Source organism: Poecilia reticulata, linkage group LG19 (assembly GCF_000633615.1).
Source record: "Poecilia reticulata strain Guanapo linkage group LG19, Guppy_female_1.0+MT, whole genome shotgun sequence".
Classification (NCBI taxonomy): domain Eukaryota; kingdom Metazoa; phylum Chordata; class Actinopteri; order Cyprinodontiformes; family Poeciliidae; genus Poecilia; species Poecilia reticulata.
The window spans coordinates 23074812-23099808 of record NC_024349.1 but is presented as its reverse complement, the minus strand read 5'-3'; the positions used below and the strand labels follow the sequence as shown (position 1 = coordinate 23099808).

At 39.9% G+C, this 24997-nt stretch overlaps 1 protein-coding gene across 1 annotated transcript in view; it reads left to right on the top strand.

Moving 5' to 3' along the window:
- raraa (retinoic acid receptor, alpha a) overlaps positions 1 to 24997 on the top strand; it is a 169035-nt gene that overhangs the window by 44328 nt on the left and 99710 nt on the right. Inside the window, exon 4 of the mRNA XM_008437856.2 lies at positions 22465 to 23266. Within this exon, the coding sequence (XP_008436078.1) occupies positions 23113 to 23266 (154 nt within the window). The 5' untranslated portion in view covers positions 22465 to 23112. The remainder of the gene's footprint in view (positions 1 to 22464; positions 23267 to 24997) is intronic.

Below are 24997 nucleotides of genomic sequence, written 5' to 3'. Positions count from 1 at the left end.
TCCGGGTGAGTGTTTGTAGCTGTGCGCTGCTTTACCTGCTATCTGATCCTCCATATGTCTTTTTTACTGCAGTGAGCCTCGATGTAGCCAAACTTCTGTGCCGATAAATTTTTTTGCGAAGCGATAAAAGCTGGGTAGCTCTTATCTAGTCACCTCTAGTTTGTATAAATAAAGCACAAAAACACAATTTTCTGGAGTTTCTCCACAAACTAAATAAAAGTACTGAAGATCATTGACAGCGCGGTATGGGATTCTCCAAGCCTTATTTACACGTCTTTAAAAACACAAGAGTGCTAGAGTTTTAAACTGAACTGGTTCACTGAAGTCCAGATGCCAGAGAAGACTAGTGATGATACAACAATTGAAAAATAAGAATGAATCATTTTTGTTTCATTATTGGTGGAACCTTCAAGTGACAATACTTAATATTCATATTACAAAATGTCCAGGATGTCTCAAATTTGGGGGAAAAACATCAAACTGATTCTGGAAACCTACTGAATTTTCCAATTAGAAATGGATAGAATTAAATTGATCTTCACAGAATCTGAACTGAACCGGGTTCTGTGTAACTGTATTTGAATTCGAGCTGACTGTAAAGTGCATTGAAATGACTTGTTGTTATTTTTGTTAAATGGATGGAATTGAAATGCACATATTCCTGTATTAGTATCATACTGTGCTGCTTCTCAGATGGGGTGCTTTGATAAGTAAGCCCTTGTTATAGTGGAAGTTGTAGATAATGCAGCTATTTTCTCTCTTTTCATTAGATTTCACCGTGCTTCTTTGACAGGGTGTGAAGATATGAAGTGATCACAGGTTATCTACCTCCCGTGATGCCAGCTAGTGGAAGAGCAATAACGCAGGGATGTGAGAGTGTTGGAACAGTCTCCGTTTGCTGAATGCTCTCCTCCCACCTCATCGCTTTATGGTGGATGACGCTGTTAGATATTAAATGGAGCGAACTGAATGCTTTGAAGTTCCCCTTCATAAGATCGCGGGATATGCCTGATGGTGTGATTTAAGTCGGAGGTGGGGGGTTTGTACTTCCTCCTGGCTGGTTTCACCGGGAGGTGGAAGGCAGCGTAAGGGAATGAGGGGCATGTGACAGGCAAGGGGGGGAGGGAGAGGCAAGGAGAAGAGCGAGGTGCTGATGGGAAATAGACGAATGGCGTGCCAATGTCAGAAGTGGTCATGTGCAGAGGAAGGAGTGGAGGAGAACGGCGGAGGGGAGGATGGAAGGGAGGGCTTGACTGATTAACCTGTTTACCTCCCTGAAAATGCTCCAGGCGCCATTCTGATTAAAGTTCAGTCTTTCATCTATCATCGCCGTGACCGGCTCAAAGCTTCAGAGCCACCGATACCAAACACCGTCACAACCACCCAGCTTTCAGCCTCCACGTAAGTCAGTCAACGCAACAATCACAACCAAGAACTTAATTTGCATATTCATTCTTCCCCGTCACCTCCTGACTTGTCAACATCAACAACAACAACCACCCACCTCCTTCCATTTGTTCTCAGTCTCCCCCCTCATGCTCAGATTGTATATGTCTGTTTGTCTTCATTCCCTCTTTTCTCTCTGCCTCTAAGCTTCTTGCTCTTAAGATTCCCAGGGAACGGAGCTTGTGTGTCTCAGCCCTTTTCCTCCAATGACTTGCCTTCCCAACTTAAGGCTTTTAGCACCTCCAGCATAATACGATTACACCCATTCAGGGACGAGGATATTGTCAACGGCTTTCTATAAATATCCCTCCAGTGTAGTCACAGCAGCACAGCGGTGCTAGGAGTGGACTGGACGCAGAGGAGGGCAGAGGCAGAGCTTCAGAAAGTGTTTTGGTCACTCAAGCACAAATGTTGCCTTTTTAAAAGCTTTTTGCACTCTCAGAAGCCCTTTTTAAGAGAGCATGTGTGTGTCAAGTCGAATAGAAAAATGGAAAAATAGATTCCATGGTCGCATTCCAAAGGTTGAGCAAAGTATATAATATCAATTAACTCTGGTTATATGAAAACATATAACACATATATTTAACTTCTAGGGTTGGAAATCGGGTCACATTTATTAAATGTTATTGTTTCAGAGAGATGTTTGAATAAAACTAACACTAATCACTACAGTAATCAGGGATACCTGATACAACTCTTTCACTTCCGATATGATGGCGACATTCAGCTTTCCGTATCAGCCGATACCGATATTGACTTGATATGAGTACTTTCATTACTTATCTTGAACTCTGGAATGTTAGAAAAAGCTTAACCCAGTGATATTAATAAAATACAAAACACAAGCTAACAACACGTATGAGAAAACTGATTCGTTCATTATCTCTCAGTGAGCCGGTGTACAGGATACAGACGCTGCTGGATAGGAACGCTGAGGCGGACTAAATGCTGGAATAGTCTAAATGCTGGAGTGGACTAAGTGCTGGAGCGGAGCGCTTATATCGGTGATTGTAGATGATTGAAAACTCATTTTTTTGGCTGAAATCGGACTGATGTCCAATATCAGTGACATCCCTAGCATTAATGCCCAATATTATTCCTGATGAAAGTATAAATTATCACTATTACAAGTTTATTTAACCAAACATTAGTTAAATTTTGAATCTCATTTTTTTTTTTTTTTTTAGGAATCCCCATTACAAAGATTCGTGCTGAAAGTGATAGCTAATATTAATATTACTGTTATGGCTGATAACCGATATTTACCTATATCATCCATATTATACATATTTCACGACCCTTTTGACTCTTTTGACTCAGTGAAAACCAAGATGGAAATAAATATCTGTTAATGTTGGCCCAGTATTTTTTATCGATACTGATCTATTAAAAAATGACTAATATCAGCCAATACTAATATTGCTGATGATATATATGGCAGCCCTATGTTTTTTCTGCTATTAAAAAGTTAAAGAAATATTAAATGATTTTATTATTCTCAGAGTATATCTTTGCACCAAAAGTGTCTGTTCAGCAAAAGATATGAATTTATGAATATTGATTGTGTACTATAAACAAAGCTTACGTGTTTAGTAGAGACTTGTCAGTGTTGAAAGTAATTCAAGAATCAGCAGATAGAGTCCTAGTCAGTGCTTGAAAACTCTGGAAGATTAAACTACTGAATTGTAATTAAACAGCGTACTAACGAGTAGCTCCGCGAACACAATATTAGCTTAAATTGTTGTTGTCATCTGTCTACATAGAACCTGTTGCCAGGTGTAAAAGGAAAGGTTTTGGTCATTTCATATCAGCGCTGACAGCTTCTATGGTGTTACCGCAGCCTGTGATGGACTGCTTTCATTCCACTGATGGTTCTCCTGAGATGCACAAAGAGGGAGGGATACATTCGTACACACAACTACACACCAAGTTAGCCGTCGGTCATATATATTTTTGTATATGTGAGGGTGATGGTGGTTTGTGTGTGCAAGGATAGAAGAAAAAGGTCACTTGAGCTACCGCCGCCCCCTCCTTACTGCTCTCAAGGTTAATGTGGGACTGACTGACTGGGGGGCTACATGCTGTTAGCAGCTTTCAGATTAACGCCTACAAAATGCAGAGCTGATTCATCCTGGTGGCAACAGTGCATTAAGATCTAACAGCTTTATTCCTTAGTGTCACTCACCCTTTTAGACAGAAGCTACATCATCATTTCACATTTCCTATTAACTTCTATTGTCTACACTCAAGCATGCTGTCCCATTAAAGGGCTAGGTGCCGCCGCAACTGCCTCATTCTCACAGGTCACTTAACAGTTCCTATATGTCATTATTTCATGTCAGCCCATTGTCCGCTAATTGAAATACCACCAGCATTTTCCGAATGGTCCATTAAAAGGATAGAAGCTTCGTTCCTAATTGTCACCACTGTGTTTGGGGCAAGCTTATTAATTCTCAGTGTCTGTTTGGCGTTTACAGCGGGGAGCGGCGGAGTGTGGGGAAAAAAAAAAATGCCACCGCAAGATGTGAACGTGATCCCGCCAACGTCTCACCTAAACCATTTAAAGCTCATTTACATGTTAATTCAAAGTCATTAAACAGATGCTCTTATCAAGTGCGAGGTAATGTGTAGCATCATGCTCAAGGACATTTTAATGAGAGGAGTTGCAAAGTAAAGCAACCAGTCAGATTGTCCAGTTTCCTGTTTTAATTAGAAGTCACACTTTAGTTATTTTCTGTCGAATGTTGCTGGTTTTAAAGCATCTGTTTCATCTAATAATCACAGTGAATGGTGGCACAATTTGCTAAGTAAATCTAAGGCTGAGCCAAGCAGTGAAAAGATAGTCTATTGTAAATCTCCCAACACTGCCACCACCGTGAAAGTGTTTGATAGAGAGAGGGACAGTTTTTGTCCTTTATCTGCCATCTTTTTCACAGATACAAGAGTACAAGTGATGCCTGTCAACTAGTCCTCAGTCAATCAATTTGCCAATCGATACTCAACTGCTGATAGCCAAGAGACAATTGGTGGGAAAAAAAGCACTACTTGAAACAGTATAACCTAGGCATGACTGAGATTCTCACAGTATGACCACATTTAGTAGAAATCCATGTTTTCTTTAGAATAGAAATGTGCAACAGGATCTACTTAATATAAAACAGAAATACAATAATTGACAAAAAGCTTCTAGTTTTGACAGTGCACATTTTTAAAACAATCTAACTGTTAACTGTTCCCTCTCTAACTGTGTAACCCACCTGACCCACCTGTAAACTCCATTTTGAACCTACATGTACAACCAAATGTTTTCTTTTCTTAGTTGTGCTTGCTGTAAACGTGTTTCTTCCCTGTACTCAGAAGCAGTTTGAAGTCCAGAAAAAGTGAACTTAAGAATACAGGAATGTCTGACAAATCCCAAGTAAAAATGAACAGATGTGTAACTGTCAAGGGAGTGAGTATTTGGTAAAAAAAAAATCTTATTGGTTTGGCAAGAGTTTGTGGTATGAGCACTTTGTTTAATGGAGGGTGGTATGTTTATTATGGATCTTATGACCAAAATAAACTAAACTGAACTCAGCACATGCTCAACCATCCGACTGTAGCCATGTGAAAGACCAAAAAATAGTAAATTCTTCTTTGACCCTCATTCCTCCTGTTTTCTCTCCTCCCACATTCCTTTTTCTCTTAAAGGAAAGCAGGATTAAGACCAGCTACATTTTTACACCATTAGAAGATAGCCCTGACCGCTTATGGAGTCCATGCATTTTGAAATGGGCTAAAAAAGGACACAGTCTTTGGATATTTGCATTCTTGTGCTAATAAGAGAAATGATAAAAGTATTTAGATTCCCTGGATAGTAAGAAGTGCCAGTACAGTAACATGAAATTATATAATCACAAAACCACTTTTTAGTACATGTGTATAGGTAAAGAGTAACTTACAAGCTAACAGCTACAGAGTTATTTAGCTGTTAGGCTAAAGAACAGGTTAAAACTTGCAGGTTAAAGATTAACCTGCAAGCTAACAGCTAAGGAGTAGTGGCTAAGGAATAACATAGAAAATAGTGGCTCAAGAGTTACATAGAAGCTAACAGCTACAGAGTAACCTAGCAGATAGTGGCTATAAAATAACCTAGAAGCTGCCCGCTATGGAATAAGCTTGAAGCTAACCTCTATAGAAAAACCTAGAAGATGGCAACTGAAGAGTAACCTAAAAGCTAACAGCTTCGGAGTAACCTAGAAACTACAGAATAACCTTGAAGCTAGTGGCTGCCCCCATGCTGAGATTTGAACCAAGGAACAGTGGTAACAAGTGCTGCACTGAGTAACCCTCAAGCCTAACTGCTAAAGGGCAACCACCAAGCTAATGACTAAAGAGTAACATACAAACAGTGAATGAGGAAATGATGAGCTTGTGTCTGAAGATACTGAAGAACACTGGAGCTTCCATGGTACATTCTAATACAGCTGCCATTCTTTGATGTAAACTTTGCTCTGTTTAACATATTAAGAATAAATAATTCTTATAAATCATTCCATGTTTTGCTTCTTCTGCCATTAACAGGTTTACATTCAGTCACTATCTAATCAGACAATTACAAACACCAGTAGACGCTAAACAAACATCACTAGGCTACTTAATGAAGCACAAGCTGGTGGTGTCCTATCAGATCAGAGATAAGTATGAATATTGTATTTATTTGGGGCTAAGTTGTTCACTCCTTTATTGCCCTACATTTTCAGTGAGATAAAGGTCATTTTTTATTTCCACTATCTCCCAAGCACGAGAATGCTTTCAGTTAATAACACTTTTTACTTGACATGTGGTCAGAGTGTAATGAGATCTTACAATAAAAAGCCCTAAAACACCTGCAGTCAGACTTTGTCTGGTGTTGTAAAAGCGATTATGATGTGCCTGGTATATAATGGTGAATGTTTTACACTTAACACCCCACTGTGTCTCTGTTTGAGACTCTTATTTTGAATTATAGAACAATGTGTCCTGTTGTAAAGCTGCAGTGACACAGTTAGCTAATAAAAAGTATTCTTCAATTTAGCTGATAAGACCTGGCAAAAAAGTATTGAGGAAGCCTCCACCATGAATAATCCAATAATCCATTTTTCTGAGAAAAATCAGACTGGCTAACTAGCTTTGAAGCTTTCTATTAGTGCCAAATTAAAGGGCTGGTTTGTAGATTTTAAGGAGTTGGCTGGACTGTGTTTTATCATATCTGGTTTAAATCTTAATTACTTAGAATAATCAAACATGAAATAGATCATTCTATGCTGAACAAAGACTGAGTGCGTTTTTTATTCTACTTGTGAAAACAAAAAAGTAGTACTCTGGAGGATTTTTAGGCATTAGGAGCACCTTAGAATTAGACATGCATAAAAACTGCTCTTTACTGTACTGTTCTGCTGATTCCTCCCCCCCCCCCYCCACACACACACACACACACACACACACACAGTTTGTGAAACATTTTTTCTATTTGTGGAACAAGAAAAAAAATCACATTATATTAATCATAACAGAACAGAAATAATTCCCACTATTTAAAATGGAGTGGAAGCACAATGGCATCATAAAAGAATAATTTCCAACATCCATGTCTTTCTTACATGAAGATGCTCACATAGATCATGAGTTCAGTCTTCTTGGTGACCCTGTTGCTAGGCAGAGTATGACAAGAAAACAGTATCCAGAATCCAGCTGTTGTTTTTACCTTTTCTGCTTAGTTTCACATATTTCCTGACTTCCAGATGGTCTGTGGATTTACATGTACAATTTATTGTGGATGCATTTGGCTTATATTTGTTCCTAATCTTGCAGCTTTGGCATTTCTCTGATGACCTTTGTATTGCTCAGCTGCACGCACACACACGCACGCACACACACACACAAACACGCACGCACGCAAACACGCAACGTTGGATAGCTAATGAATGTGTCCTAGAAAGGTCGTAGCTGTTGACCTCCACTTTGTCGTATTCATCCGTGTCGGGATTGACCTACATACCCTGACCCGCTGTTTTATATAAGCATTAATACACATGAATACACACACAAACGCATAGTGACAGTGCTCTCAGTGATCTCACTCTGACCCACATACTGCTACTGATGGCCTGCTTAGTTAGCTAATGGCATTGGTGGTGAGCTGTAGAAATATGTATTTTCTTTCCAGAGGAAAGAATGGCATACAGCATGAAGGGGATGTCGAGTCCAGGTCTGTCAGAGGCATTAAATAAGGAAAACGTCTCAGTAGGAAGCAGCTCTGTGTGCCACCATGTGACTTCTGCGTACTGCAGCTTGCATGCTGACATGGTCATTTCATCACACTTTGACATGTTTGTACAAAGTGTGCAACTTCTGTTGCTTTTTTTTTTAAAGATGTTATTGTTTTGAATCAGAACTTAAAAGCAGTAGAGAATACATCACATGGAGGTGTTTGTTATGCACAAACTGGAATGTGGTTTAATTAGATTTTAGATGATAGACCAACTGAAAAAACTCAATACGTAATGTTATTTACTCAGAAAAAAAAACATACTGGAGATTTTCCTTGATTCTTTCATGCATGTTTGAGATATGCTTTAGTCTCAATGGCGACCATTCAGCTGTGCAAATATGCATGTGTGGACCTAGCGCCACCTATGAGATACAGCTCCTGCAGTTTCCAAGCTGCCACCTCACACAGAGCAGCCCACCCCCATGACTCCCTCACTCAGCTCCTTCAGACTAGCCAGCTGCAATTGGCAAACACCTGGTGGAACTGCTTATTAAATGAGCTACTTCTCAGTGCAAAACTGGTAAAACCATCAATAAGGGTTAAAAGCAGAGCCATGTTATCATGACTTCCTAACAGTGAAGTTTCAGAAAGAGTAGAAGTTTTTAAAGAGACAGAGGACCAATTTCAAGGCGCTAAATTACAAAGTAAAATGTATTTTAAGTCATATTAAATGTATATAGTACATGTAAATGTATATAGTAAATGTATATTTGGTAAATAGTTACATTTTTAATGCAAAGTTGTACTAAAACTTGCATTAAAAGTGTCATTATTTACGGAATGACACTTCATGGCAACAGTCAAACATTCATAAAAACGTCTTCATGTTTATGACAGGTGTTATATGATGTTCGTGACAGTATTATGTCAGTCTTATGCAAACCCCTTCAAATAAAGTCTTACCTTTTATGGTGCCATAAACTTTCAGTGTGTTCCTGGAAAATACATAATGCTGCCCTTTAAAAGAAATAAAAATATGGAGTTTAAGCATTTTGTTTTAAGACCTGGTACCCCAAAACTAAATTTTATGCAGAACAGATGTCTGACAATTGGCAAACACAGCTTACCTGTAGCCATATGTCCATCAACATATTTTTATTTATTTTATTTTTTTTTACGTAACTAGTTGTGTACTTTGATCTGAGTATAAAAACAGGAACACAGCAGACATGTCAGAGAGGAAACAAAATTGGTGATCCATCATATAAAGTCTTAAAATAAATTATTATAATAAAATACATTATTTTATACAATGAAATACGTGTATTTTATTAAGTTAGTTGTAACATGACAAAATGTAAAAAAAAAAAAAAAATCCAGGGGTGTGAATACTTCTGCAAGACATTGGGGCAGTTTGCTACATAGCAGCACAGTGTGTCACAGGTATATGTCCTTGGCCTATAATTCAATATGGTGGTATGAAGTCATTCATCACTAGTTTATCCTGGTGTCCTGGAAGCTTTTATAAATGACTGTGCCAGGGCAGATGATAAAAGCCGTGCGCCTCTCTGTGTGAATATACGGATGTACACACAGTTGCACTCAATAGTGAATTATTCAGCTAATTGAATTTAGCTCTCTATAAACAAGACTGTAACATGCCCCATGGAAATACAGTGACATTTATTCTGGTGAGTCAGGCTGGCTTTTTGTTCGCAAACACACACACCCTCCGTATACATACACTATTTGACGGCCGCTTATTAAAAGCTCCATGTTGGCGGTTGGAGAACATAGACGTCAATACATAAACACGCTCCTTTTGTGTTCCTTAACGCACACTGCAGAATAGCTGTTGCACAGAAAATTCTCCTTCTTATTGTATGGGTATATTGGTGTGTGCAGTTCTCCCTTCTTTATAGAAATGGTCTTGACATTGAGGTTGACTGCAGGACCCAGAGGGCGTGCCCACTCTTAAGACCAGCTCTTGTTTGATCCTTAAGCAAGCAAGTGGTGGTATAAACAGGAAGGGGCCCCTGTGCTTTAGTGCGTCATCCGCTCGTGTCATTGGATCTTCTGTGTTGGAATGTGCTGGAGTGTTTCACATAACATTGTCAGCCAGATATCCTGGATAGGTACACAAAGGTGACACAGCCATAAAGGCCGACACACACGCACCGTGATTGTGTGAGCGGCCTGGAGGAAAAACAAAAGCTGTTCTTAAGGCGGGTTGTCTTTGGTTTCCTTCATGAGGGGGGGAGTGATATAAAGGTCCGGACCCATATCTACAGTATGTTCATGCATAATGAGGTGTGGCAGCTTAAGTGTTTTGACTATAAATGTTCTTTTGTGTGTGTGTATGTTTGAGTTTCTCAGGAATATGGACTTAATTTCTGTTGGGCCTCTTCCACTAACTGGAACCGGCTTTGGGGGGGACTGAGGTTGCCAGTCTCTCTCTCTCTCTCTCTCACACACACACACACACACACACACACACACACACACACACACACACAGAGAACTGTATGCATTGGATAGGGCACACTCAGCTCCCTGCTTTCATACAGAACAGTTTATTATGTTGTTGTCATCCAGAAAAAGGGTACTCTACCCCTCCAATTATTACAAACTTGTCCTTCCATTTAGAAATAGCCTTTACTCATAATGGAGCCCAACTAATTTGATCCATTATTGAAGTACAAAATAAATATTTAAGTGTTGTTCTTTTATCTTCCTTTAAAGAAAGTCTTCATGATGGAGTCCTTTTGACCAATTGTAGCTCAGGTTCTTAATGGTAGCCTCATACAAAACATTGATGTCCTCTGTGGTTTAGGCATGGGCCAGTAGATTTCAACAATGTCACAATTATGGCATTTAAACAAACATGTAAAATACGGATGCACATTACATTGGCATTAACATTGTTATTTTCCAAAATTTGTCCTCACAGATATTGGTATCTGTCTGATGAGTATAACTGCAAACTATGAGCAAATGATGTTAATTGTTTGTGTTTGCTGTATATGTTTGGTCATGTGACAGTGAAAGGGGTGCAGTGCAGAATTGTGGAATATTTAGCTGAGAGCTGCTTTCCGTAGAAAACTTCTTCTGCTCTGTCATTAGAAGGACTTTACACAGCAGGGATGGTACAGCTCAAAATGGTGACTGGTTTAGTTTATTCCACCTAAAACACTCAAACACACACATAACAGTTGTTAGTCAGTCAACACTCCAACTGCAAATCCAAGAAATTCAAAACAATGTCAAGTAAAAAAATAACCATAACTTGTATAAATTTGAACCTAGCATTTTTATTTAAACTTTGGTATACTTTCATACCAATATTTGGCCCACAACTTGTTTGACATGCCATGTCTCAAACATAAACAAAATAAAATGTCTTTTATTGTTTTCCCTTTGGATTCTATGCTCTAATCATTTATTCAACCAACAATGTTAACCTGATAATTTAACCAACATAGTAAGAGCTTATTCTATTAGATTTTTGGGGCATCATATTGATTCTCAGGTGATATTTTAAATAGAAGAGTCTTGTTAATTTTGAGTAGTTGCTTAATTTCGATTTTGTGTCATTAATAGGGTTGTTGGGGCCACCAGCCACTGTTCTATGTCTTCCTGCTTCATGGTTTACTATTTCAATACTCTATAAAATCGGACTTGTTTATGTTTTTCAATCTTCACTTCAGACCTGCACAGTAGTTAGCTCCTAACAATGCAGCTAATTGGTTCACAAGGGAACACAGGAAGCCTACCTGCCAAGGTGCTGATCCAAGTAAGAGGAACCAATACAGTTAAGTTGCTTAGGGGAGCTAATTAGTGCAGCACGGTGTTGGTTAGACTAGTTCACCGAACATTTTCCCAACTATCCCTGTCAAAAGACACGGATGTTGTTCTGTCTGTGCAGAAAGAAACAACTCGATGCTAGTGAAGTCCTCAGCCAGCCACTCAGGTTTTGGCTAATGCTAGGTCAGATAACGTTTCTACAAATAGATATTTCACCAGTTGCAATGTTACTAACCAGGATGTGGTATAGACGCAGCCCACAGTGGTTTGTATTTTTTTCACAGACAGATGAACCGAGAGGCATCTTCCATTAAACCTTCACAAATGTCATATTTTAAAGCTTGTTAAAATAGTTAACTGGATCCTCCCCAGTTGTAAAAGCTCAGCAGTCTCAGTGGTGGGTGCGCTGTTTGTCCGTGCTGCAGACTGTCATCATCACCCGTAAACTCTACATGCTCATCAATTAAACACAAGCAGTGAAGTTTGTTGATCACTGCTAGTAAAAAAAGAAACAAAAACTACAAACCACATACTGGATGTGTTACTGGGACTGCTGTTATCTGTTCATTTCACATGCAAATATAGCACTACTACTACTACTGCAATAAAAATAATACATAGTAATTACTGAAGAATGCGAACAATTAAAAAAAAACTATTACTAACTATTCAATCTGTTTTAAAATGTGGCTGTTAAAACATTATACATAATGTATTGCTAATAAACTAGAAGGATAGAAGTTTTAAAAATTAAGAATGTAAAAAGTTTTTATTATAATCCTTTTATAATATATATTGTATATTATATATTTTAGAATATATATTAAACTTTTTTTTAAATGGATAGCTGTGGTAACTGAATATGTTGCATGTTTAACTGGTTACTGGAAAGTTTGTGCATGCATCGTTCTTTGTCTTGTGCGTATGTGTTGCCCTTTGACCTTCTCAGTTTCCTATTAAAGCTGGAGACGGGCATCAATCCCCCTGAAACCATGGAAGGATGAACTCATGCAAAAAAATTCTTATGTTTCATATTGTTACATCCCTACTTAAATGATCATTCTGCACAGAAAATGAGAAAATGTTGCGTTTTAATATTATATTTGAGGTAATAACACAGCTGTGAAAACTCTTGGTGCCCGTTAAGGGTTGTGGTGGAAAACCTAACTGAATAATTTAGATACCAGTGCAGAAAGTTAGTTTGCAGCCCTGACTCTGGGCTGCAGTGGGGGGTTTTTAAGACTTTTTTTTTTCTTTTTTTTTTTAAGATTTCTACTATGCTATTTTCAATTTCATAAAACCTTTTTCAGGTTTTGTTGAAGAAATGTGTCTGAAAGTTTCTGCCTGAGCCTTAAGAGGCAGAGCTGCCTGTGAGGAGGCAGTGTGTGATTACTAAGAAAGAACAACATGCACTGCAGACCCCAGACCACAGGAGGCATGACTCCCTCACCACTGAAACCTCGCGGCTTTCTGCTCTCCGCTGCGTTTACTCTTTAGCTCCTCCTCAGGTTCGCTCCTCGTCTGATTCAGCACCGCCACACTCCAGGTCCCGCTCTCACCTCTCCCGTTAGCCGCCCTCTTTTCTCTTTTTCCTGACAGTGTCATCCCATCCCACCACATCCCTCTCACTTGCCTCCCTTTCCTCTCGTCTCCCTCTCACCTCTCCACTCTCTCCATATTTCATATTAAGCAATCTTTTCCATGGAGCCAGCTGTGTAAACAATAGGGACCAGCCCTTAATGTTTTCTCAGAATCAGAGAAAAATGCAAGGGGGGGGGGAGACGTAGATACAAGGAGCTCACTGCGCGCCGTCCACAACATGATCTATGGCCCTTTGTCTCCCTCGTCCCCTTCGAGCGCGAGTGGGATTCTCCAGGCAGATTTGTTGTTTTGTGTGTGTGTGTGTGCGCGTGCGTGTGTGTGTGCGTGTGCAAGAGTGTGTGAGGGTTATGCATACAGGAGTGTGTTTATGCGGTTCACGAGAGCTTTCTGTTACCATAGCCTCCCGCAAATATTGACTTGAGTCGAATAGCTACAGTGAGTAGCTCAAAAAGCAAACACTGCTGTCTATGGCTTGCCAGATATGCTTGGAGTTTTGTCACCAAGTGCACTCTGACCAGAAATAATTAGGCTTGCTCAATGCCTCGAGTTCACAAGTTCCCCCCACTACTTCCTCTGATTTATGCTGACTATTTGTAGGGCCGCTGAGAATGAACCTCAGCTGTTTGTCGTATATTTAGGAGATTCTGCTGTTATCTGTCGCACCATAATCCGTCTGCTTATTTTTCCAGGAGCTGTTTTCAGGTTTTTTTTTGTTTTTTGTTTTGTATTCCAATCCTTGTGGAAGGTACCGTTTGCTGTAGAAGAAATACACTCTTCCTGATTTGGTTAACCAGACTTGGTATATATAGGTTCGCTAATTTGTCTTACACAACTATTACTATATAACTTTACATTTAGAATGATCAGAATTGTCGTGACTAACTTCCACTCTGCATCTTTTATGAAGCTGTTTTACATTCTGATTCTGATCTTAGCTGATTAGTTTTTCTTCAAGAGCCATAACAGAAGATAAAAAAAGCGAACTGAAAATATGTTTAGTATTTTTTTCTGTAAGTCATTATATTGTTCTCAGAAGTGATGTCACACTGTGTGTGTGTCAGAGCAGGAAAGGTTTTTTTTTAAGAAAAGATTTGTAATCTTTTTAGCCTTGCTATTATTTACTTTAAGTCTTGCTCTCACTCGAAGCTGGAATGAACTGAAGATGTTTCCCGTCTTGTAAAACATGCCGCTACCTTTTAAACAACTTCTTGTCTAACTTCAGCTTTGAGCATCTTTAATGTCTTGAAAAAAGCTTTGTGTTTTTCCCTCAGTAACAATGTCCACACTGAAGAATAATGTTGCTTGTGTGACCTGTAACGCCTTAGAAATTATTTATTCACTGTCTGGAAAAGACATGATTTTAAATTATTTTCTAAAAAAGGCTTACCAGGCTGGAAACCGACCACATTCTGGACTCCGGCCGACTTCTCAGTGCATCTCTATACTTTGTTTGCAACAATGTGCACCTTCCCAGGATTGGATTGTGTGTTTACGGCTCATGCAGGTGGGCAGATGGTCTGGTTCTGCTCTGACAGACACGCTCGGGCTCATTTCGCGCTGGAGAAGCAGACGCACACACTTCCAGTGCTCATCCTCGGGTTTATTTTTTGCAGGTGCCGTGCTTGCTGGCATTTGAGATAATTAAGGGCTGACCTTTCTGAGGTGAGCAGAAATGTCACCCAGCCTGCTCCTCTGACAAGTGGATTCACCCAGCAGGGGGGGCCTTGGCAAAGCCACTGAGGATTCTCACAACCTTGAATGTTCACTTAGCACCCTTTAGCCTTTCTCAGCTCCATTCTTGGGCTGGCATTGAAAAGTAGCTCCCACCTTTTGCTCTCTCAGTCACAGTGTCAGACTCCTGTATCGTTTCAGGAGGAAGAACCGCTGAGCTGGAAGTCTGAGGAGGTCAGACATTCTGAAAGAAGTTACTTTAAGCTTCTGGTTGATGCTAATTAATGCAGTTTAGAAAAGACTACTATCACATGCTGTATGCTAATATTGTAATTATGTAGTGCTTAACTCACCCAGCAATGGCATTCAAGACACTTTAGTTACCATTTTTTTTATCTCTGTGTTCCAAAAGACGGCATTTAAACCAGATCAGATTCTTTTGTCATGTTGAAAAAGAACAATACAACAATTAAAAGCTAAAATACACATCAGTTTTAGCACAATTTCCCATCAGTCTGAAGCAGTTGACATTATTTTCTTATGATTTTTACCTCTTTGAATGACAATTTTAAAACTTTCAGTAAAAGGAAGAGAAAAATACATATTTCACAACATTTGGAGCAAAAGTAGAATAAATTTGAATCTGTTTCTTCAAACTACAACACACATTTAACAAATGTGAACTCAAGATCTGAAGTGCACTCAGTCTCATGCTGCTCTGCCAAACTCTAAATGTATTTAAATCTAGAAGGTGAACACCCACCACTCAGATAAAGTGTACTCCTGCTGAATACAGGCTAGCTTCTGAAGCTAGAAAATCAGTTTATTCACTTCATTTGGGTTTTGAGCTGGAACTCAATATATTTAGGAGAAGATGGAATGACAATTATTTTAACAATACTTATTTAAAATTAGTTAAAAAATCAACTCTTAATAGATTTAAGTTGGTCTGCACTAGTATAATTATGTAGAGTATTTCCAGGATATATTTATTTTCCAATGACGTCTGACTTTAGAATAACTCTGAAGATAAAACTGCAAAGGGTCAAATAAAAATGTTAACTGCTAAGACAATATTGCAAATACAGGTGTCATGAAAGATGGAGTAGTATAATTAAAAAAAATGATGCATTTGTGAATGTAACAGATTTAAATTTACCCAATGCTCATCACAACTATCCCTCTGTTTTGGGACATTGCCAACATATCCCGATCTTACAGGATTCAGCACTGCTCTCAAATCTGGTGAATATGACATTTTGTGAATAACTGAGCAGATCACCTCAAATTAGAACTGCCGAGAATTCCCCCGTTCGGGTTCAAGCTCCCTGCGACTTTGACATAAATTGACCTTAACTGAAGTATGAATTTATGAATCCTGACAAAATCTCTCACAGATGCCTACGTGGATAATGTGAGGAAGTGGTGACATTTCATGTGAAAAAGGTCAACTGTCAGCTACATGGTGACATGGGGATGTTTTGCACAGACACTTTTTCTGGTTGAGTTCAGTAGCAGCGGGGAACAGAAGGAGACATGGCGGCGTTTTTCAGATGGGTGTTTCAGATGGGTTCATGTCGTGAAAGCTCGTGTTGATGTAACTCACACCTCACAGCTATGGTCGACCGGTTAAGTTTTGTTGAAGTAGCACCAGACAGATGACGGATGTTTTCATTGGTTGAGTTTTTGAGGAAATGGTTCATATTTGGCCGTGTTGTATTTGGATTGCATGTGTGGTCCCAGGATTTACTCTAGTTTTGTGCGTTTACACTTTCTATCCTTATAATTACTGCTTTCCTGCTACCCGTAGCAGACAGAACGTAACATCGTTTATATTTCTGTATTTTAATCCATGTAGCACTTGGTTCTGAACTACCCTGGGGACATCCTGTGCTACACACTTGTCAAACAACCCAAATCTACCAATAACACCTTTCACCTCTGGAAACACTGGGTTATTCAACTCGCCTCCTACCATGGTGAACTAGTAATGTACAGTAAATGCAGTGAACTGGAAGACTCCTCTTTGAGGGCGCAGGGATGATACGCATGTGTGATCGAGAGCATAAAACTAGCACGCAGACCATGCGTGACTGCCCACACCACCCGTATGCTCAGCTAAGAGTATGTTTATTTCATCCTGTGTGGATTGTGTACGTTCATTTGTACACACTGTGTTTTTGTTTTTTTTTTCCCCTGCAACATCTTATCTCAGTTCTGACGTATCAACCCACGCTGAAGTCCTCATAAATGTTGGAGAGCAGTGCGCTTGAGCTGCTTCCATTTCGTGTGGCGCTGCGCGTCCACACCGGGTGGCCGTGACGTTTGAGGAGGGACATCGTTCTACCAGACTCACTGACTGACGGTTTCTCCATGAGTTTCTGGCTTATTTTTTTTTTCTCTAAAGCTTAAATGGGAAAATTTCAAGTTGTGAGTTAAGAAGTGGAAGTGAACACACCACCTGGCAAAAGAAGTCTCATTAATGTTGACGTTTTACTGCTACGAATCTCAATGTCTTCTATAGGAATGTTGTGTGACAGAAAAATGTTGCACAGTTTCATCTGAAACATGATTATGCATTCAAGCCTCCTGAGTCAACTCTTTGTCGAAGCACCTGTGTGAAGTTGCTCAGTCAGATTTAGGTGTGGACTTTGACTGGGCCATGCATTTATTCTGATGGAAATCATTAATTGTAGCCCTGACTGTATGTTTAATGTTGTTAAAGATTTAAAGCCTCCAGCGTTCTTGCTTTGTATTTACTCTCCCATCAGGTTGGACCAGCTTTTCTTACAGCGCCTATAAAAATTATTAGCGCCTCTGGATGATTAAACTTTGTATTGCTTTTACAAATCAGTCATGATCAGCAAAATGTGACTTTTTTTTGACAAAGGAAAGACAAAAAAACTCAAACTTTTAATGTCAAAGTGAAAACTGACTTCTAAAAAGAATGAAGGCAATTAAATAAGAATACTAACATATGTTAAATGATTTCATAAATATTTACCTCCTTAATAGGGGAGTTACTTTGTATTTTCACAATGAGTGGAATGTAGTGAGTGTGTCTCAAGTGACTGTAGTTTAAACACACCTGTGTGTGTGGAAGGTCCATTCACTGGTACATCAGTGTTCCTGACTACCTTTGTTTTTTAAAAGCAATAAAAGAACAAAACACCGAGCCGGGGGAATACTTTTAAAAAACACTGCATATTGAAACAACAGGTCCATTATCTTGGACATGAAGGCGTCAACATAATAATGCTTTATTCCTCCCAGCTCAGCAGCTGCCTCTGACACATTTCAGATCCAGTTGTTCAGAAGGAAATCTGCTGCATTAGGGTTCAGTGTGCACCAATGTAGGACAGAAAATACATGTTTATTTAGTTCTACTTTTTCTTCCTGATCGCCTTTAAACTTTGCTCATGTATCCCTCCACACACTGATCAGTGTGTATGTTCCCATGTCCTGATCCGTGTGTGAGCAGAGCTCCTCTGCGTGCCATGCGTTCTGCAGCTTCCCCCCCGTGGCTGCGTTTTGCATGTGGAGCGCTCGCCTGCCCTGACCTCGCGCTGCCATTTCCTGCCTTTTTTGATTATTAATTCAGTGTTTGCTGTCATAACCCATCACAGGCTCTCATGCCCCATAACCTCTAACCTTTCCTTCCCTCTGCCTGCTATATGCCAAAGAGAGTTAAGTCCAGCTGACCCAGATTGTTTATTTTTATTTTGCCCCCTCACTGTAAGGGACGGCGTCCGTCCCCCGAGGAGACGCCCTCCATGCGCCACCTTGCTTGGAAGCTGTTGAGATGAATTTGGCAAGTGCTAAGAATTCTGTTTAAATCTTTAAAAGGAAATACATTAATGATGCGACTTCAAGCCCGGGGGTCTTTTTGACTTTTCTACTTCATTGCATTTTTGCTTAATCTGAGGCTGCTTTTGCTCCATAAGTGTTTATTTTTATAATACAGAAGCTCGCTTGGCAGCTGTATATTTTTTCTTCTGTGTGCACAAAATGGCAGCAAATAGGAACGCTCCAATATGTTCATGGTGTTTTTTGGTTGACCTGTCAAAACAAAAAGTCTTTCTACATTTTGTATTTTCTCGTTTGGCACAAAATGTTGGTTGCAATAAACAAATTCATGCACAGAGGCACCTCCTACTGAGAGTAGTGAGGAGAATCAGTCTATATTTACGCATTAACATGCATATTTATAGTTTTAGTTTGGTTGCAAACACCCCTGCAGAGTTATATTTACGTCAGAAGTTGGAACTTGGTTTCTGGGAATCCCGGAGCTTCCAAAATAGCCATGTTCCAATTTCAATCAGTAAAAACGGTCTTGCTGCTTGCAGCATTTAAGTCAATAACGAAGTATGGAGGAGCATCTTTTGCATTCAAACTGTGTAGCAACACTTTCCCCAACGGAGGGAAAGTGTGAGATTAAAACCTCCGGAAAGATACAGTTTTTCGGTTGCCATCAGTTCATTTAAAATGTACTGCAGTAGGGCAAGTTAGAGTAAAAAACAAACACAAACAGTACAGCCACACTAATTAACCAGCTAATAACAGCGTTTTGTTTCAGTGGTGGCGAAACGTTTGTAATTAGGCCTGAAGTGTCAAGTCCAAGGCTCCTGCAAGCAATAACATGTTATTTTGAGAGGAAGAAAAAAATACATAAAAAAAAATGTTTTACCTGTTCAGCAATTTAGTAATCATACAATATTTAGATGGAATAAAGTATTCACACATTTTATTTTAAAGAAATTTGCAAATCATTGTAGATACCCCTTTTCACTTTTGCCATATGAAAAGACCAGCATCCAGTTTGTAAATCATTGCAAATTAAATATCGAAAAAATACAGGGAAAAACGAGTCTTTACTCTGAAAACTGAACATGAAAATGAATTGAAAGCAGATTTTTTTGCAACAAAATCTGCTTTTACTTAATGTGCTTTTAAGTTAGTCATTACTGTGACTTTAAAGAGAATCCAAAAAGTGTTATTAAAAGTTGAGTATTTTGTTTCATCACAAAAAAATTACATTTTTGCAGTAGTTTTTTGCTAATTAAAAACAAAATAAATGAAATAAAATCAGTAACACTGTATATGAAGAGTTGTGCATAAGACTAACATTACACTGTCATAAACATAACACAACACCTACCACAGTCATCGTAATGAGTAACAAAGGACTAGTTGGTAGAGTGTTTGGTTGTCGCCAACTTTGTTAGCCTGTTGCATATTATTTGGTCTTGCTGACGGACTTCCACTGCCTTGCAATGGCAAAAACCTGCCATATATTTTGGTCACCAACATGCTGAAACTGTGCTCAGACAGAGCGGTAAGGACTTCCAGATGATGCAAGAGAGAGAAAGATGGAGGAAAATGCACAACGATAATTTGTGTGCAGCCGAGCTCTGCAGAAACGGGGCAGAGAACCGGCAGACTCGGCTCAACGGACGCAGCTGTTGTGACCGGTTTGGCCTGGAAGGAGGATGTGGAGCGTTTGTTACCGGCGTTGGCCAGTTCCAGTCTCCCGTGTGCAGTTTTCACAGCCGATTATTCACATCATCAGTCTTACCTTGCTTCCTCCCAACATGGTGTGCGCTTGTCTCAATGCAACCATTTTGCTTTTATCGTCAGCTCTGGCATGGTGATTAGGTTCATTCTCCAGCTTCTGGAAATGTTAAAATGCCCTTTCTTTTTTTTTTTTTTTTACTTTTTAGTTTCAAACATGAATGAACTCCTTCAATAAGAGCCCTTCTGAAAAGGACTTGTGGGATTAATTAATGTGCAGAGTCTGAGACAGAAAAAGAATCCTTCAGGCTGCTCTTTAGTTAATTATTGTTTTGTAATCAGGTACTTTGATGTCAGAAATTAGCTTTATACATATAAAAAAGTCAGGATATTTAAACGTTAAGCAAATTTTTAGCATTATTTTATGACTGCTCTGCCATAATAAGGATTTAGTTTAGTTGTATTTTTTTGTACAAAATCTACTGTACAGTGACCTTGATGTAAAAACCCTGGATGGATCGCGGTGTAGCAAAGCTTTGGCAGTGGCACTTTCTGCTGCGGTATGTCTTCCTCAGCCTGACTGCTGTGAGTAAATGGAATAAGATGATGAGTTCACTACAGCAGAAGGACGACTGGTGTAAGTGCACAATGGTGTAAGATGTAACCCATCATCCAAACTGCCCATTCCACATTTGACAATGACGGTACACTTGACTGTCCAAGTTTCAATCTGTGGGTAATTCTCCCCCTCCAACAGTAAAGTACCATATGAAGGTTCACACCAGTTCTCTGTTTGTCTTATTGGCATTTTCAGCCAAAATACTAACCTGATGGCTCTAAATTCACCTGATGATTTTAAAAAAGGGCAGTAGTAGAAAAAATACTCAACTGAAACAAGGTTTTTGTTAGTATATGTGTGAAAAGGTATATAAAAGATATGGCTATGTTTGTAAGACAACTGCACATCAGGCTTTATGTAACTTCAATGTACGTTTCTTTCATGGTGATGCATTTAATTTTGAAGAAATTCGCAGTAAAGACTCCACTGAGGCAATGTTTTCTAACAGTAATAGATATTTTATATCATGCAGTCAGTTATAACACTGTAAAGGTGATTTATAGGATGTATTAGCCGACTGGAAAGGTAAGAATAGGGGCTATAAAAGAAAATCAAAGCAGACCTGACTCGTGGCTTTAGAATACACTGTAAAAACTCTCACGCCAATGCATTTCCTCCTTTCAGCACGCATTTCCTAAACAAAGCAGGTGAATGTGGGAAAAGTGGCCTTTTATATCTTTGATAATGAGCAAATTAATAACAATTCAAATGAATGCAAAGCCTATAAAATGAACTTCTCTGAAAACGACTGCATCCTTATTCAGAATGAAGTGGAAATGCATTAATATTTATCGTTTCCTTTTACAGTGAACCAAAGCTGAAGGTGTTTCTGTGGTATTCGCTTTGTCTTTATTCTCCACCCGTCTCACCTGTGGTACGCCTGTGCCGCTCATGCTCCATGCAAGCGGGAACAGGCCGACCTGACCCCTCCTGCCATGTCCCCATGTCATTCACGGTAGAGCGCCACATTCCTGAGCATCCCGGCTCATGCAAAGACACATTCCTCCCGCTTTTGCTTGTGTGTCTCTTAAACCCCCAACCTCCCCAAAAAAACCTATCACACTCTTGAATGTATGGCAACGCTAACATCCTGTTTTGTCATAATTGTACTCCTCGGTCGTGTAGCTGTCAGTGCCCCTGCGTCCTGCTCCCACTTTCTGCCGTGATCACAGATCTGTTTTGCTCTGGATTCAGAAGCCAGGCTCTGGCGTTTCCCAGAACGGCACCTTGGGTCTCACCTTTCGCAAACTGGCGTAATTAACAAAGTTTGCCTTTGTGCTGCCGTCTCGGCTTGTGTTTTGGCTCGCCTCCCAACGTGTTTGTGGCCTGTCACCGTTAATGAGCGCGAACGCAGAGCTGCAAGGAGACATCACACACCTCCAACTTTAACACTCCATTAGATAATTAAGGAGGATGGGGTGTTTTTGTAACATTTCAGCTGAGACATTCCCATTAATTAGCGTCAGAGGAAAGGAACAGTTTTGCTCAGGCACTTTACTACAAAGGGATGTGATCTCTACCTTGTCACTGAAGCACTAAATGATCTCTCTGTTTTTTTTCCTTGTATTTATCTTTCTAGGGAGACGCTTCGCAACCGCAAAGAGGCCCGACTAAGGAGAGCAACTCTTCCATGGCATCATGTGATCTGCACATTCCCTCGGCGAGCTCTACGGCGGAGGAGTGAATTGTGAAAGCATCCCAACCACTAGCAGCCCCCCTATCACCACTATCGCTGCTCCTGTGCGCTGCCATCAAAGTCTCGTCTTCGTGACTCAACTTGCCTCTTTTTCTCTGCCTTCGTCTTGAAGATAAAGAATGGCTGTGCTGCTTCCCTGCCCCTCCAACGCCTCCTGCAAATAAGGCCTTTTTAGCTCGTCGAACAATACGTGAGAAAGGGGGCATAAAAGAGCATTTTATATTTCTGCTGTGTGTGTCTTTTTTATCTTTTTGTCCGCAGCAAGTCAGCCCTAAAGACACACATACTGACTAAACAAACAAGGTTTTTTTGTCCTGCTGACATCTACAGGAGGTGTTTTCTGAACTTTTTTAACCTTAAGCGGATTATTTGACAAACCTTTACCTGGCAGTCCTTTGGAATATCTACTGACGGAGCTTTTCTATGGGGGATTAAATCATCCCAGGAACACGCACTGACTCCTCTTTGGGTCGGCCGCATTTTAACCAGGGGTTGATTCCGACACTGAGCTCTGTTTGTGGGCGACCCATCATGGCTGGGAAGGGCAACCCGGTGCCAGGCGGACACCTAAACGGCTTCCCCATGCCCCCCTACTCCTACTTTTTCCCCCACATGCTGGGGGGCATGTCGCCTCCGGCCCTGTCAGGACTTCCCATCAGTGGATACAGCACCCCCTCCCCAGCAAGTAAGTCAACTTTTTTTTCCCTCTTTTCATCTGCCTGCTGGAGGTTTTGTGTTTCAGCTGCGTTTTACAGTCTAAAGTGCAAGTTGCTTCTTGAATGATGGCAATTGTTGAAGTTGTTTTACTTTCTTTGTGTGTGGATGTGTGTTTGCGTGTGTTTGCGAGTGGTGTGCGCGCGCACGCATGTGTGTGTGCGTGTGTGCGCGCGTTTAGCATAACTAGAGCAATGGGCGTTGCTCCTTTGGTTTTAACGCCGTGACTTTCCAAACAGCCTACTGGGGCTCTTGCGACGGTTATAATATTGACAAATATTACAATGACAATATCAGTTACCGAATATGCTCGTTTTCTCCTGTCATAGTTCTCATTTGTGCTTCTGTCACTCTGTGACCTTGAGCATTTTGTGTCTGGTGTTGGCTTCTGTTGTCGAGCAGCTCTGCCAGCTAAATATAAGCTTGCGTTTTACATTCTAATTGGACTTAGGGATGCAAGTTGACTGATCTTATCAATCAATGAATAATTAATTGATAGCCAGCCATTTTCTTAAAAACCTGAGTTTCCTGTTTTTCCATAAAGAAGGAACAGTTTGGAAAAATTTTGCCCATTTTCCATAATAAAAAGGGCAACATTTTTCATAGTATATGCTGGATGGAAAAAAAAAGAATGAAACATAGTGAGAGTTAAGGAGCTTGTTGAGTGTTTGTATTTCAAAACAGTATGGCATGAAGTGCATTTTGCATTCCGCACCAGACTCTCTTGGACTGTTTTTCTTCCTAGTTCTGGTATGGCCCTGCCATCTTTGTTTTTGTTTCAACTGGTTCGCTTAAGGATGACCAGTGGTGCCCTCTTCTGGATGGCGTTCAAACTACAACAGTGAAAGAAGGTCTAAGCAGAGGTTATTAATCAGTTGGAACTAATTCTAACCTAATAAAACTTTAATCCTTAATTATTATTTATTTGCATCCCTAATGGGAGTATATTAGCCAACAAGCAGTCCTTTTCTAAATGAATGCTGCACACACTGAGGATGATATATTCACATTATTTGTGCAGCCCTACAGCCACCTCTCTGTCCTGTAAACAAGAGACACCTGTATAGCAGCCTTAATGTAATGACGGCCAATAATGTAATAATGTTGGTCATTTCAGATGTTATACAACCAATAATATAATAACCGGCCAAAAATTCCATGAAGGTTTTCAGACCTTAAGGCTACTGAGCGATACTCAAACCGGTGCTGAGATTCAGACTCAGGACCTTCTTATTGTAAAGGCAAAACGCTAACAACATGCAGCCACACATCAAGTCAAGTTTATTAGTCTAGCACATTACAGTCACAAAGCAGTTCAAAGTGCTTCACACCATAAAAACATAATATAGCAACCAATAATGAAACAAGCAAGAAACATTACATTTTGTTCCTTTGATGCTGGGAACCAAAGGTAACTCTAAACAGGTGGAATCTTTAGCCTTGATTTAAAGGAACTCATCGTTTCAGCATCTTTGCAATTTTCTGGAAGTTTGTTCCAGAGAAGTGGATAAGTGGAATAGAAACTGAATGCTTGATTCTGGTTCTGGGGATGCAGAGTCGACAGGAACTAGAAGACCTGAGAGGTCTGGCCGATTAGTGATTTATAAACTGTAAATGGTTTAGCAGCATACCTGATCTAAACCATTCCATTGTAGCTCTGGCTGTATGTTTAAGGTGAACCTATACCCCGGTCTATATCATC